Raw genomic sequence first — 15,259 nt, 5'->3', positions numbered from 1 at the left:
CTCCTAAATATCCTTTACCCTGATCACCTGTTAACATTTTGTCCCATTTGCTTGTCATTTGCACTCTCTCTTAATTTGTATATTTTTCTCTTTCTTGATCTCTGTCTATGCATTATTTTTTTTCTAAACTATTTAAGTTTCATAACCCATGATTTTTTTTGTCACTAAATACTTAGCGTGTATTTCTTAAAAATAGGGATATTTTTCTTAATCATAAGATAGTAATCAATTAGCAAGTTTAGCAACAATTACAGTACTTTCCTTTTTCTTTTTTAACATTTATTTTTGAGAGAGAGAGTGGGGGAAGGGCAAAGAGACAGGGAGACACAGAATCTGAAGCAGGCTCTAGGCTCTGAGCTATCAGCACAGAGTCCGATATGGGGCTTGAACTCACGAACAGTGAGATCATGACCTGAGCCAAAGCCAGCCACTTAACCAACTGAGCCACCTAGGTGCCCCTGTAGTATTTTCATCTACCATTCATGTTGTAATTTGGCCACAGAATTTTTAATATTCTCTAAACTCATATCCCACTGTTCATTCTGTCATAACTCTTAGTAAATATTTGGATGATTGTTAGCAGTGATTTTTCTAGCTTAATTTTTTGAAAAAGCTTTCTTATCTGAGATTGGGTGCTTATCTCTCCTAAGGTGATTCGGGATGTCATAAATGTGCACATGGAAGAACTCAGTAGTCATTGGCAGGAAGAGCAGGAAAGACCAGAGGATGATGCTGAAAAGTATGTCATGGTGTTTACTGGTAAAATATTCTCTTTTTAATCTGTTACTTTATAATCATTTGACTACATTTTAGCATTTCTAAGACCATTAATAACACACTGTAGTTAATTAATATGCTTAAATTGTTCCATGTTGTCCTTCCTCAAGATTATTATACCAGGGTTTCTCTGTGACATTGCCCTTTGACAGTTTTGGAGAAACAAATATATTGATGAAATATTAACACAGTAAGATATTTAAGAGCTAGATTTCTTTAATTGTCTTCTCATATGGAATGTAAGGTTATACCTATTTTTTTTTAATGTTTGTTTATTATTTGAGAGAAAGAGAGAGTGAGAACGAGCAGGGGAGGGGCAGAGATCAAAGGAGGCACAGAATCTGAAGCAGGCTCCAGGCTCTGAGCTGTCAGCATAGAGCCTGATGTGGGGCTCAAACTCACAAACTGTGAGGTCATGACCTGAGCCAAAGTTGGATGCTTAACCCACTGAGCCATCCAGGTGCCCCAGCTTATACCTATTTCTATCGATTCTGTTGTTGTTCTGATATAGAATATTCAACTTTAAGCTGGTGTGTCTGTGTGTGTTTGGTGGCAAACACTGTTCTGGGGCACCTGGGTGGCTCAGTTGGTTAAGCATCCAACTTTGGCTCAGATCATGATCCCAAGGTCGTGAGTTTGAGCCCCATGTCAGGCTCTGTGTTGACAGCTCAGAGCCTGGAGCCTGCTTCAGATTCTATCTCCCTCTCTTTTGTACCCCCCATGCTCATGCTCTGTCTCTGTCTCTCTCAAAAAAAAACATTAAAAAAAATTAAAGAAAAAACTGAACTATTCTTTCTGTTTTTCAGGAATGAAGAAAGGCGATCGGCTTCAGTAGATTCACGGCAGTCTGGTGGGAGCTATTTGGATGCTGAGTGTTCACGACATAGAAGGGATCGGAGTAGGAGTCCACATAAAAGAAAAAGAAATAAAGATAAGGATAAAAACTGGGACTCAAGAAGAAGGAAAGAGAGGTGAGTCTAACACTGCATCATCTGATGTTGAACTGTTTACTTTTGAAAAGTAAATAGATCTGTCTGTTGTAGAGTATGTTGAGAAAATGGATTATAAGAGTAAATTACAGTACAGAGAGTAATTGATGAGAATTCATATCATTTGTCTTACGTTAGTTCAAATAACCACAGCTCTGGTGGCATAGTTCTCTATATGCCTGATTGGATGTGGGTTTCCCTCTTTTACTCCTAGTCAGTTTCCTAGTCATGACATATGGAAGTAATGTCTAGGTAAGAGGTTAACTGTCAACAAGGTGTTTGCCTAGATCTCTTTTTTCTGCTCCATCCTCCCTCCTTTTTCTTATTATTTCTTTCTCCTGCTAATTCTTTTTTTTTTTTTTTTTAATTTTTTTTTAATGTTTTTATTTATTTTTGAGACAGAGAGAGACAGAGCATGAACGGGGGAGGGTCAGAGAGAGGGAGACACAGAATCTGAAACAGGGTCCAGGCTCTGAGCTGTCAGCACAGAGCCCGACGCGGGGCTCGAACTCACGGACCGCGAGATCATGACCTGAGCCGAAGTCGGCTGCTTAACCGACTGAGCCACCCAGGCGCCCCTCTCCTGCTAATTCTTGAGTTAAAGGGTATATAGGGTCAGAGAGAAGATCCAAACTTTAATGTCAAGTCAATTTTGCCCTTGTTAATAACCCTCATAGAATTTGATGGCTAGAAAAATATGAACTAATACTAAAATAATAAATGTAAGTCATTTGTGGTCTATTCCTGTATTCCAGCTGCCTCTGGGCATCTGCCTGGATCTCATTTTCATCAGGTCTCTAATTGAACATACTTTTTCTCATTCTTCCCCTCTTTTCCCAGCATTCCATATTCTGATTAATGGGATGACCATCATCTATTCACCTAAGCAGAAGTCAAGGATTTATTTTAGTGGCTTCTATTTTATTCCTACCATTTAGTTCCTAATTGCTGTCAGTTTTACCTGAAGATACTTTACATGCACCTCCTTGTCTCTGTCCTTACTGCTGTCCATCTGGAAAATGATAGTTTTTCCTAATTGTTCTATCTGCTTGTAAGCTTGTCTTATATGGAGACATCCCTACTCTACTGCCAGAGTGAACTTTCACTCTTAAACTTTTCAGTGTCAAAATTCACATTGTTTAGAATGGCTCTTAAACCCTCCAGGATAAGGGCTCCGCCTACCCATCATTGTATTTTGCCAAAACCCCATGAAATGCCAAAATTATGCTGTAGCCAGCCTGAATTACTTAGAGTTCCTCATCTATACTGTCCCACATTTATATCTTTCTCTGTGAGGTTCTGCTGCCTAATTTTTATTTTTAAAGCCTGCTTGGTGAGCTCTTCCTTGTCCTTTAAGACCCAGCTTAGTCATTTCCATGAAACCTGTTCTCACTGAGGCAGAGCTGATCTCTCCCATTGTGTCAGCACTCTGCTTAGCATGTTCTTTTTATTGAACTTATGTTATTACTCTCCCTACTAGACTGAGCTCCTTGAAGGCAGGTCGATGTCTTACTTAGTAACGTATGCCCAGTGTTTGTCTAATAATGGCCTCTCAAATGATATCTTTTCTCTCTTCAGGGCCAATAGTGATCAGGAATTAGTAATGCTTATTGGTTCAATAATTTTGCTCATCTCACTGTCATTCATTTCATAGGTTTCAAGCTAGCTGTGATTTTATCCTTTTCTTATAAATATGAAGTATTTGCTTAGTAATCCCTTTTGATTCACATAATGAATGGTATTTTATAATAATTATACACAAATTAACTCTTAGTTATCAGAGTTATTCTTTTACTTATGGTTTGTTCATGCTTCTTCCATTTGAGTAATTCTTGGCATCTCTGGTCAGTTTTTATTGACTTAAATACATTAGCCTCAAATATAAACATGAAATAATTTTCCTTTAGAGAAGATATATTTAGAGTTTAAATATAAACTGAGTATCAGTAGGAAATACATCCTTCTCAGTAGTGTAGGACTAATCTTTGATATCCACACTTGAGGTGGAATGAATTGTAGGGAGCTGAGATAGGAGCCAGCATAAGGATATCAGGCCATTTCTGACTTCAATATTTTATTTGAAATGAATTCTCCCCTTCTCATGAGTGTATATTCAAAATCACCTTTAAAGTGGAACTCCAAAATGCAACTTAAAAAAATCTCATTTTGCTTGTCCCCATGTCAATTTTGTCCCTTGGTTTTAACGTTTAATTTTCTACATTTACTCTTAAACAACTGTTTAGGGGCATCTTGCTGGCTCAGTTGGTAAAGCATGTGAGTCTAGATCTCAGGATCATGAGTTCAAGTTATGTTGAGTGTAGAGCTTACTTAGTAAAAACAATTACTGTTTAGTTCTAAATGCATGTTATAACTTGTTCTGAAGTATATTACTAGTGAGTTATCGTTTTAACATTGATATTAAAATGTCCATCATTTGTAATATTTTTTTTTCTACTCCTGTCATTTCAGGGATGGGGAAAGACACCATAGTCATAAAAGAAGAAAGCAAAAAATATAAATGAGGTATTTGTGCATGTATTAATTATGCTTATGCCATGATAACCAATATGCCAATATTTTAATTACAATTGCTTTGAGTAAAAGAATGTGTTTCTATGACTTGTTTAGTGCTCAGATTATTGATTTTCAGTAAGTACTTATGTTTCTAACCATGAGTACACTATCATGCCCTATAGTTTTGTTTTACTTATATTTTAATAGATGATTGCTTCCTATTACTGATTTTGTTTCATTCTTTGTGATAGTTTATGTATCAGAAAATTCTTTAATTAAAGTCCGTACTTAAGCTATATAAATAATACACAAATACATTTGCATTAAAAAAAAATTAAACCTTTCAGTTAGGTTAATGTCCCCTTGGAACACCACCTATAAGCCCTGTGGCCACCCCAGGAACTACTATTTACCACTATACTGGTAAATTGTAATAGGGAAAGACGACTTACATATCTGTCAGAAGGGAAATGGCCTGGTTAAATAAAATATGGAATAGTCGTGTGATTACTATATTGGACCTAAAAGAAATAAACTTTATCTAGATTAACATGGATAGATCTCAGAAATATAATGCTGAGTGAAAATGACAAGCTGAAGAAAGATAGATACAAGTTATACTTATGTACAATACAATACTATACATTTTCTGTGACCGTATATGTATGTAAATACATTTTTAAGGGTTTAGAAGAACCCATACCAAATTCATAATAGTGATTATTTGGGGGAGGAGTTATAGATGGGAGACGTTAGGAGTGAAAACCAGGATTGAGAAGGTGGTCGAAGAAGATTTTAGCTTTTATCCATAATACATTAATTTTTAAAAATCAGATGCTTATGTTTCACTTGTTAATTAAAATTAGATTTTAATTAAAATTAAAAATACACTGTATTTTCTTTCATGTAAATCATTTTTATTGAGGTTTACTGCTTCTATAAAATAAAATACATCCATTTTAAGTGTAAGTTTCATTGACTTTTGACAAACTTTTACCCCTGCCAACAAAATCACCTTAATCAAGATAGAGAACATTTCCATCATCCCCAAAAGTTACCATATGCCCCTTTTACCAGGCAGTTTCTCTGCCCCCCCTCTAGGCAACCACAGACTGGTTCTTGTTGCTGTTGATTAGATGTATCTTTTTTAGAATTCATATAAACAGAATCCTACCATACATACCTTCTTCTACTCCACGTGTTTTTAGATCAATCCATGTTGTATGCATCAGTCGTCCCTTTATTTTTCTTAGTATATTCTGTTGTTATGATGGATCACCCAGGTGAGACTTAAGCATTAAATGTTAATCATCTCATGTCTAATAGCAACATCGTGATTCTTGGATACCCAGGATAAAGACTCCAGGGTGGGTTCCAAATAGAAATGAAACTTTAATTATTTCAATAAGTGACTGATAATGACACAAAGGTTGACTGGATTTAGATCAGATTGGCTGTTAGGCTTCAGGTATGAGAAACAACTCTCAGATTTATAAGTTGGAAATCAACTGTTCACTTGCCAATTTGAAGTCTTATTACTGCTGTTGTACTTAATTTCTAAATATATAAAATTCAGATTTAAAAATCTTAAGGATTTTGGCATTATAATGTTGAACCATGTAAAATTGCTGCTTTTGTGGGTCAAAACCATTTGAATTACCAGCAATTTTATATATTGTAACTTAATTTATCATTTTGTTTTTCAATATGATTTCATTGATTTTGCTGAGTGGAAGAAACTGAAGAGTAAGATTGAAAGGCATACTTGGGTTTCTAGTAGAAGAGAGAAATAAGTGGAAAGGAGAAGTGGGGTGGTGGGATTGGGGAAAAGTAGGATAGTATGGAAAAATGTAACCAGAGTGCCCATTTTAGCAGCACATACGCTAAAATTGAAATAATACAGAGAATAATACAGAGAAGATTAGTATGGTTTCTGGGCAAGAATGACACGTAAAATGTAACCAGGGTTCTTTACAGATTTTTAAGTATAATATCAACTACTGCGAACTATCCATTAAAATATAGATGTAGATGATAAGAGGCTTTGTTTGATCCTTGCATGTTTTAATTTTCCATGCTTGCCTCTTTATGTTTCAGACTCCTTCACTGGATTATGGCTCCTTGAGAGCAGGTTTTACATTTTTATCAATATAACCCCCCACAGTGGTTGTCAATTTATTATCTTAAATTTTGACAAAAGCATTTGCAAGCCCCTGTCATTTAATATCTAATTTTTGATTCATAAAGTACTGATATTAATAATTACTATAACTGTTACCCATTTTACCTGTTTATTTAATCCTATTTCTGATGGTACCTTCTTGCCTACATTTATGATCTACTGGCTATAACAATATTCTCTCCTGAAGTCTTTTAAAAGCACTAAGGATAGCTAACATTTATTGAGCACTCACTATGTAGCAGACTCTGTTTTGCACATACACAAACACACACACACACACACACACACACACACGGTGTACGTAACATAAAATTGACCATTTTAGCCAATTTTTTATGTTTATTTATTTTGAGAGGGGGAGAGAGAGAGAGAGTGTGTGTGTGTGTGTGTGTGTGTGTGTGTATGAGTAGAAAGAGAGAGAGAGAGTGTGTGTGTGTGTGAGTGGAGGAGAGGCAGAGGGAGAATCCCAAGCAGTCTCTGACAGCCTGTGCGAATGGACCCCACGGACTGTGAGACCATGACTTGAGGCAAAATCAAAGGTCTGACGCTTAACCAACTAAGCCACCCAGTCTCCTCTACCATTTTAGCCATTTTCAAGTGTATAGTTCAGTGGCATTAACATTCATGTTGTTGTACAACTGTCACTGCCATACGTTTCCAGAATGTTTTCATCATCCCAAACTGAAAATCTCTACTCATTAAACAGCAACTCTCCGTTTACCCCTTCTCCCAGCCCTTGGTAACCACCACACCACTTTCTGTCTCTAGGAATTTGACTATTCTAGGGAAGTCATGTAAGTGGAATAATAGAATATTTGTTTTTTTGGTGTCTGGCTTATTTTACTTAGTGTTTTCAGGGTTCATCCATGTTGTAGCATGTATCAGCATTTCATTTCTTTCAAGGCTAACTAATATTCCATTGCGTGTATATTCCATATTTGTTCGTCATTCATCTGTTGGTGGATGTTTGGGTTATTTCCAACTTTTGGCTGCTGTGAACATGGGTGTACAAAGATCTGTTTGAGTCCCTGCTTTCACTTCTTGTAAATGTGTACCTAGAATTAGAATTGCTGGGTCATAAGGTAACTGTGTTTAATTTTTTGAGAAACCACTACACTGTTTTCCGCAGGGTCTGTGCATTTTACATTCTGGCCAGCAATGCTCCAGAGATCCAGTTTCTCCATATCTTTGGCAACAGTTGGTATTTTCTGGTGGTTTTTTGTTTTTTGGTAATAGCCATTCCAGTGGGTGTGAAGTGGTATTTCATTGTGGTTTTGATGAGCTCTTTATATTAAACATATTTAGTTCTCAGAAAACACTCTGACACACCATTAAATACTGATATTATCACCATTTTAGAAATGAGGAAACTGAAGCTGAAGGAACTCAGTAACTTTCTCTCATTCTCAAAGACAGTGGTGGAGCTGGAGTTCTAGTCTAGGCAGTCTTGCCCCAGGGTCCGTGCTCTTTCAGTATTTCTCTCTCATAATTACTCATGCACTGCTTCTGTCTCCGACTAGGTTTTAAAATTTTTTGAAAGTAAAATACATAATGCTTATCTTTGAATCCCCAAAGTGCTTCGTATGATTCCTTGAATAATGTAGGTAATAAATGTTTGTGGATGAGAAAATTTAGGCATAGAGATGCTTAATTATTTTCCCAACATCATACAAACAACACAACAAAGACTGGAACTAGAGCCCCTGCTCTTAACCACTATATAAACTTTTATTTATTTATTTATTTTTTTGATTTTTATTTTTTAAGTAATCTCTACACTCAACATGGGGCCCGAACTCACAACCCCAAGATCAAGAGTTGCATGTTCCATCAACCGAGCCAGCCAGGCACCCCTATACAAACTTTTATTAACTGTGGATACTTTCTAATGGATTCCCATCATGTTAATGTCTGCCATTTCATAGCAGTCTCTGTATATCCACCAAGTTCTCTGAACTCCTTTATAAAATCCAAAAAAAATGAACATTTTGCCGCCTGCCATTTTGTTAAATTCAAGCTGATCCATAAATGAACTTGCTTTGTATCTTGATACCCTTTAATTGTGCACCCAAGTTCATTGCATCAATCAGCTTTACATTTCACATGAACTCATAAAAATCAAAATCTCACAGCACCTCCCCAAATTAAGACTGCTTGATAGTTAAATGATAGATTCTTAGAGAAATCTTAGCCAACATAAGGAAATTGGAAACAACTGAGGAAAAACTCAGACCTGCTTAATCCCCTGTCTGCTGCTTCCCATTTCCTGCTTATCTTGAGGAGGAGGATGTGGGTATGGTTTTTCAATCTATCATAGGATAATGGTGCTAATGCTGAAACTCAAGAGAGAAGGGATCTGTGAGCAGAAAGAAATTAAGGAAGCTTCTCAAATATTTAGACTTGGTTGCTTTCATGTACTTGTTGTCAAGGTGGCTGCTGTGCAGAGCCCAGGACACTGATTACATTCAATAGGAAACTTAACTCATCACTCAGAATTTAATTAGATCAATGATCTCCAGGTATTGGCCACTTTTGAGTAAGGCTGATTGGATAATCTCAGGCCTTTTAGTGAAAATTAGTTGTCAAATGGTAAATTTTACATAAGATGTTTTAAATTGGCTTTGAAAAATATTTTCTAATCACCTATATATTCTATCACACAGAAATATTAATACTATAAAAGTGTGTGTAGGGTTTTTACCCATGTCTTTGAGGATGCTTTCTTTTAATGTTTAGTGAGTTCATAAAGGTCCAAGAGGTCTGATGTAAAGCTTTGTTGCTTTGAGTATAAAAAAACAAAATCTACTTGTAGTTGTTTGAGTATATTTATAAGGCTAATTTCTTTTTATGTAGCTTGCTTTTGAGTTGTTACAATTGAGCCAGCAGGTGTGTTAATTACTAAACTAAACCTCACTTATTTGTTACATTAATGATTGTACTTCCTACTCTGGTCACAAATTTGGGAATTTGGTGTAATTGAAAGTCCTCACAGCTTTTGGATATTTAGATTGGGACCAGGATTTGTATTTCTGTCTTTCAGGAAAGAAAAAAGTAAGATTTGTCGGATGTAAGGGGCTGCATGCTAGATTCATCTGTACTGAGTAAGTTGAGTCAGTTTCCCATTCAAAAAACCAGTATGGCCACCTAAGAGAAAGGATGCTGCCATAAAATAGAATGTAAACTTCTAAGCTTATTTTTAGTTCTTTGGTTTAGTAATAAAAGGCAGGAGGCACTTCCACTTTAAAAAGTTGCTGCACATAACATCTGGACACTATTAAATTAAGGAAGGCTGCAGGCTCCAGAGAGTCCTGCCTTCTGAGGATCATACCTTGTGGCACCAATTAAGGGATTTGGGGTTGGGTTGCTTGAGTACTGTGTTTATGAGGCTCATTTCCCATAATCATGGCGCTTTGGTAACCCAAGTTGTTCTTCCAGCTCGAAGTCATGATTCCTCTTTTAGAATGAGAAAGCTAATTAAGGGGAGATATAGGGAATACAGAGAGATGGGCTTTATTTGCTGTTGCTGACACTAATATAAATGAAACACTTTTAAATAACAAATTCTTCACATAATGGAAGGAATACCCTATCAAAGGGACCACTGTGATGAGTCAGATGGATACAGTATAGGTCTGCCTCCTTCTTCACTGTGACCCTGGGTGAATTAATCTTTCCATGCCTCCTATTCCTCATCTGTAGATTGAGAGTAACAGTATGCTCTCAAGGGTAGCTCTGAGGTTTCAAGATAATGAATGTGATTTGCTTCACCTGGTGTCTGATAGATGTTAAGTACTAAGTACCTGCCATTATTATTTGTAGCATACTTGTGAATATTTTCTTTCTGCTCTGCCTCATATGTCTTGCTTGGCTTAGAGACCAACCTCTCTTAGGCCTTCAGAATTCTGTCTGACTATAATATTGGCACATAAGCCAATACATCATTGAAGACTCTGTAAAGAAGTGTATATAGGGAGGTGCTTCACATTACCTACCTCCAGGGTATATATACAGCTGGTACGCACCTGAATGGCTGACCAGTGTAAAAATACTGAAATGCTTCTAAACTGCCTAGTAAATAACTGCTGTCTCCCATTTCACCCTCTTGCCACAGAGTTTCCTGACTCTCTCCTAGGCACCGCCATGATCCAACAAATAAGGGCTGATGTCTAGCACAGCTGTCGGCTTCAGCGTACCCTGCTCCAGAGCTAAAGCTGGTTGGTGGCTGTTCTGATTAATTGTGACTATGCAGTCAGCCTCTCCCCCAAATAGAGATACCATTGTTAGCATGGAATGTATTATTCCATTTCTCACTTTTTCCTATATAGTATGCTCTGTATGTAGGTTGTGGTATTGTGGGAATACCGATCGCGACCTGGTTACACATACTTGAATCAGCCACAGCTGTCTGTAGACAACAGTAGCACAAGTGTGGAAGGGGGAATTGGAAGTATATTGTTGTAAGGGTTTCACACTGTACATGTATAATAGTATTTGAATACAGACTGTGGTAAGTAAATATATATAATAAACCCCAGAGAAGCTGCTAAATAAATAAAACACAGAGGAATAGCTAATAAACCATAGTGGGGAGGAAACAGAATCATTAAAAACAATCTAAAAGAAGATACAAGGAAGAAGAAGAAAAGAACAAATAAGACAAATAGAAAACAAATAGCAAGAGGGTAGATTTAAACCCACTCATACTGACCTTATTAAACATTAAGTGTAAATATTCTAAATACTCAAAAGACAGAGATTGTCAAATTAGATAAAAAGGCAATACCTAGCCACATGTTATCTATAAGAAACCCATTTTAAATATAAGGATACAAGTAGGTTAAAAATAAAAAGATAGGGAAAATGTGTCCTAACACTAATCAAAAGAAAGTATATTACAAGCAAAGTAGACTTAGAACAATGAATGCTACCACAGATGAAAAGGAACATTTCAAAATGTCAAAGAATTCAGCTTATCAAGAGTATGTCACAATCCTAAATATATGTGCACCTCACAAGAGAGGTTCAAAATACCTGCAACAAAGATCGGCAGGACTGAGGGAGAACCAGGCAAATTCACAATTACAGTGGAGATTTCGACTCTCCTCCCTCAGTAATTCATAGCACGGGCAGACAGCACATGAGTGAAGAGAAGAAGAGAAGAGTTGCACAACACTGTCAACCAACCTGACCTGACATTTGTAGAACACTCCATCTGGACAACCAGCAGAATATTCTTTTCAGACACACTTGTGATAGTGACCAAGATCATATTCTGGGCCATAAAACAACTCTCAGTACATTTGAAAGGATTGAAATCATACAAAATATGTGCTCACATATGACCACAACAGAATTAAACTAGAAATCCATAATAGATATCTGAAGAATCCTCAAACATCTAGAAACGAAACAGCCTACTTCTAAGTAACTAATGGGTCAAAAATTATAAGGCAAATCAGAATGTGTTTTAAACTGAATCAGAATAAAAACAACATCGAAGTTTGTGGGAAGGACATTTATGGCATTAAATGCTTAACTAAGAAAAGATGAAATTTCACATTAATGATCTAAACTTCCACCTGGAAACAGTAGAAAAAGATCAAATTAAACAGAAGGAAGGAGACAATAAAGAACAGATGTCAGTGAACTAGAAAACTGAAAAGCAGTAAGGAAAGTAAATGAAACCAAAAGCAGATTTCAAGAAAATGTTGAAAAAAATTGACAAGCCTCTAGACAGATGGATCTAACCAGATTCTAGCCAAGAGGAAAAACAAAAAAAAAGACACAAATTACTGATACCAAGAGTGAACATGGAAATGTTGCTATAGATTCTGTAGACTTTAAGATGATAAAAAGGAATGGGTACCTGGGTGGCTCAGTTGGTTACGTGTCCGACTCTTGATCTCCGCTCAGGTCATGATCTCACAGTTTGGTTTATGAGATCAAGCCCTGTGTTGTGCTTTGCTCTGACAGCACAGAGCCTGCTTGGGATTTTCTTCCCTCTCTCTCTACTCCCCCACTTGAACTCTCTCTCTCTGAAAATAAACACTTAAAAAATGATAAAAAAAAAAAAAGTATTATGAATAATATGCTAATAAATTCAACACCTTAGATGGATAAATTCCTTGAAATATACAAATCACTTAGGCCCACTTGAGAAGAAACATCATTTGAAATCATCTTATATCTATTCAGTAACTACATTGAATTCAGTTAAAAACTTTCCAACAAAGAAAACTTTAGTCCCAACTTTCCAACAAAGAAAAGTTCAGTCTCAGGTGGCTTCACTGGTAAATCCTACCAAATATCTGAGGAGGAATAATATCAATTCTTCACAAACCCAGATAATGGAAGAAGAAAACTCCCAGCTGTCCCCCTGATAACAAAATCAGACAAAGATCTTACAGGTAAACTGTTGACCAACAGATCTCATGAGCTTAGACACCTTAACAAAAAGTTGGCAAAGTTTTGCAAACAAATGAATCCAGCAACACATTAAAAAAAAAAAAAGTATGATCAAGTGAGTTTTATTCCAGGAATTTAAGGATGGTATATTGAACATCATTGAACATAAAGGTAATTCACTATATTGACAGACTAAAAAAGGAAAATCCTATTATCCTCTCTAGATGCAGGAAAAGCAGATAATAAAATTCAGTACCTATTCATGGTTTTAAAAAACAAAACAAAATATTGTCAGCAAACTAGAAATAGAGGAGAACCTCCTCAACCTGATAAGGGACATCTACAAAAACCCTGGATTTAACATCATAATTAATGGTTAAAGAATGAATAATCTCTTAAGATTGGGAGCAAGACAAAGGCATCTGCTCTGCCCTTTCTGCTCAATGTTGTACCAAGGTCCTAATTGGTGCAATAATGCAGTAAAAAGAAAGAAAGTGTATAGATTAGAAAAGATGAAGTAATGTTGTATTTATTCACAGGTGAAATAATCCTCTATGTAGAATCCTGTAAGGTATTTATCAAAAAAAATCTACTAGAGCTTATTTAGCAAGGCTATATAGTCAATATACAAAAATCTTATAATTTTTGTATGCTAGTAATGAAAATTAGAAATAGCATAAAAAAACATAAAATATATGTAGAGAGGTAAAATGTGTGTAAGACCTGTACACTGAAAACTATAAATCTTGCTTAGAGAAATTAAAGAAAATTTAAATAAATGAAGAGAGATGCCATGCTCATAAATCAGAACACTCTAAATGTAACATACCAATTCTCATTAGATTGAATACAATAGATTCAATGCAAGTGCAATGAATTCCCAGCAGGCCCTTTTTAGAAAAAGCATAATGTATTTTTTATTATAAAGTATACATAACATTTACCATTCTAACCATTTTTATTTTGTATGTTTATTTGAGAGAGAGCACATGCAAGCAGGAGAGGGGCAGAGAGAGAACCTCAAGTAGGCTCTGCCCTGTGAGCGCCAAGCCCAAAGTGGGGTTCCATCTCAGGAACCTGTGAGATCATGACCTGAGCCGAAATCATGAGTCAGACACATAACCAACTGAGCCACCCAGTCCCCAAACCACTTTTAAATATACAGTTCAGTGGCATTAAGTACATTTACATTGCTGTGCCACCATTATCGCCATCCGTCTCCAGAACTTTTTCATTTTCCCACACCAAAATTCTTGTACCATTAAATAGCTCCCTATTTCCCCTTCCCCAGCCTCTGGCAACCACCATTTCACTTTATGTCTCTGACTTTGCTACTCTAGGAATCTCATTTATGTAGAATCATGGAATATTTGTCCTTTTGTGTTTGGCTTATTGCACTTAGCATAATGCCCTGAACGTTCATCTATGTTGTAGCATGCTAGCAGACTGGCTGGCCTGCTTTGTTTCTTTGTTCCTTTCCTTTTCTCATTCTTCCTTTCTTTCTTCCTTTCCCTCCATTCTTTCTTTCCATTCTTTCATTGAAAGACTGATTTAAAAATTATATGGAAGGGGTGCTTGGGTGACTCAGTCGATTAAGCATTCAGCTCTTGATTTCAGCCCAGGTCATGATCTCACAGTTTGTGAGATCAAGCCCTGCATTGGGCTCTGTGCTGACAGCATGGAGCCTGCTTGGGATTCTCTCTCCCTCTCTCTCTGACTCTCCCCCTGTTCACTCTCTCTCTCTTAAAAAAAAAAAAAAAACAAATGTGTGTGTGTGTGTGTGTGTGTGTGTGTGTGTATGGAAATGCAGTGGACCTAAAAGAATCAGAACATTTTAGAAGGAAAAAGGATAAAGTTGGAAGACTTATATTACCCAGTTTCAAGATTTATTATGAAGTTACAGTAACTAAGACAGAGTGGTATTGGCATAAGGATAGACATGAGTAGAACAGAAGAGCAAATCCAGAATTAGATGCACAGAGATGTGACCAGTTGATTTTTCAGAACCTACTGAGATTCAGTGAGGAAAGGATAATACTTTTACCAAAATATGCTGGAACAACATGATATCCATATGAAATGTAATGAACCTCAATTTTTATCTCATACCACATCAACCTGAAGTTTATCATAAACTTACATATAAGAGCTGAAATATAAAACTTCTAAAAGGAAACATAGCAGAAGTTATTTGTGACCTTGGGTTAGGCAAAGATTTCTTAAATAGGACACATAAAAGAAAACAGAGAAAGCCATTAAGTTGGATTTCATCAAATTAAACGTTTGCACTTGAAAAGGCAAACTGTAGAATGGGACTAAGCATTCACAAAACATGTAGCAAAGGACATAGCTAGACTATGTAAAGAACTCTTTTGAAACAACCTCCCAAAAA

At 36.3% G+C, this 15,259-nt stretch overlaps 1 protein-coding gene and 1 pseudogene across 4 annotated transcripts in view; both read left to right on the top strand.

The window, feature by feature from the left end:
• Positions 1 to 15,259, top strand: part of SNRNP48 (small nuclear ribonucleoprotein U11/U12 subunit 48) — a 32,141-nt gene that overhangs the window by 13,730 nt on the left and 3,152 nt on the right. Inside the window, exons 7-11 of one of the 4 annotated variants that reach the window (XM_053904918.1) lie at positions 651 to 739; positions 1,584 to 1,748; positions 4,236 to 4,289; positions 5,607 to 5,647; positions 6,378 to 6,791. In XM_053904918.1, the coding sequence (XP_053760893.1) occupies positions 651 to 739; positions 1,584 to 1,748; positions 4,236 to 4,284 (303 nt within the window). In that variant the 3' untranslated portion in view covers positions 4,285 to 4,289; positions 5,607 to 5,647; positions 6,378 to 6,791. Of the gene's footprint in view, positions 1 to 650; positions 740 to 1,583; positions 1,749 to 4,235; positions 5,244 to 5,606; positions 6,792 to 15,259 lie in introns of those variants that run through there. The other 3 variants (XM_019419796.2, XM_019419795.2, XM_019419798.2) reach the window with 3 other exon arrangements.
• Positions 6,140 to 6,263, top strand: LOC128777891 (U6 spliceosomal RNA; annotated as a pseudogene).

Source organism: Panthera pardus, unplaced genomic scaffold (assembly GCF_024362965.1).
Source record: "Panthera pardus isolate Hobbes unplaced genomic scaffold, ASM2436296v1 HiC_scaffold_17, whole genome shotgun sequence".
NCBI lineage: Eukaryota > Metazoa > Chordata > Mammalia > Carnivora > Felidae > Panthera > Panthera pardus.
Note: the sequence above shows the minus strand (reverse complement) of the source record. Positions and strands in the feature narration are given on the sequence as shown.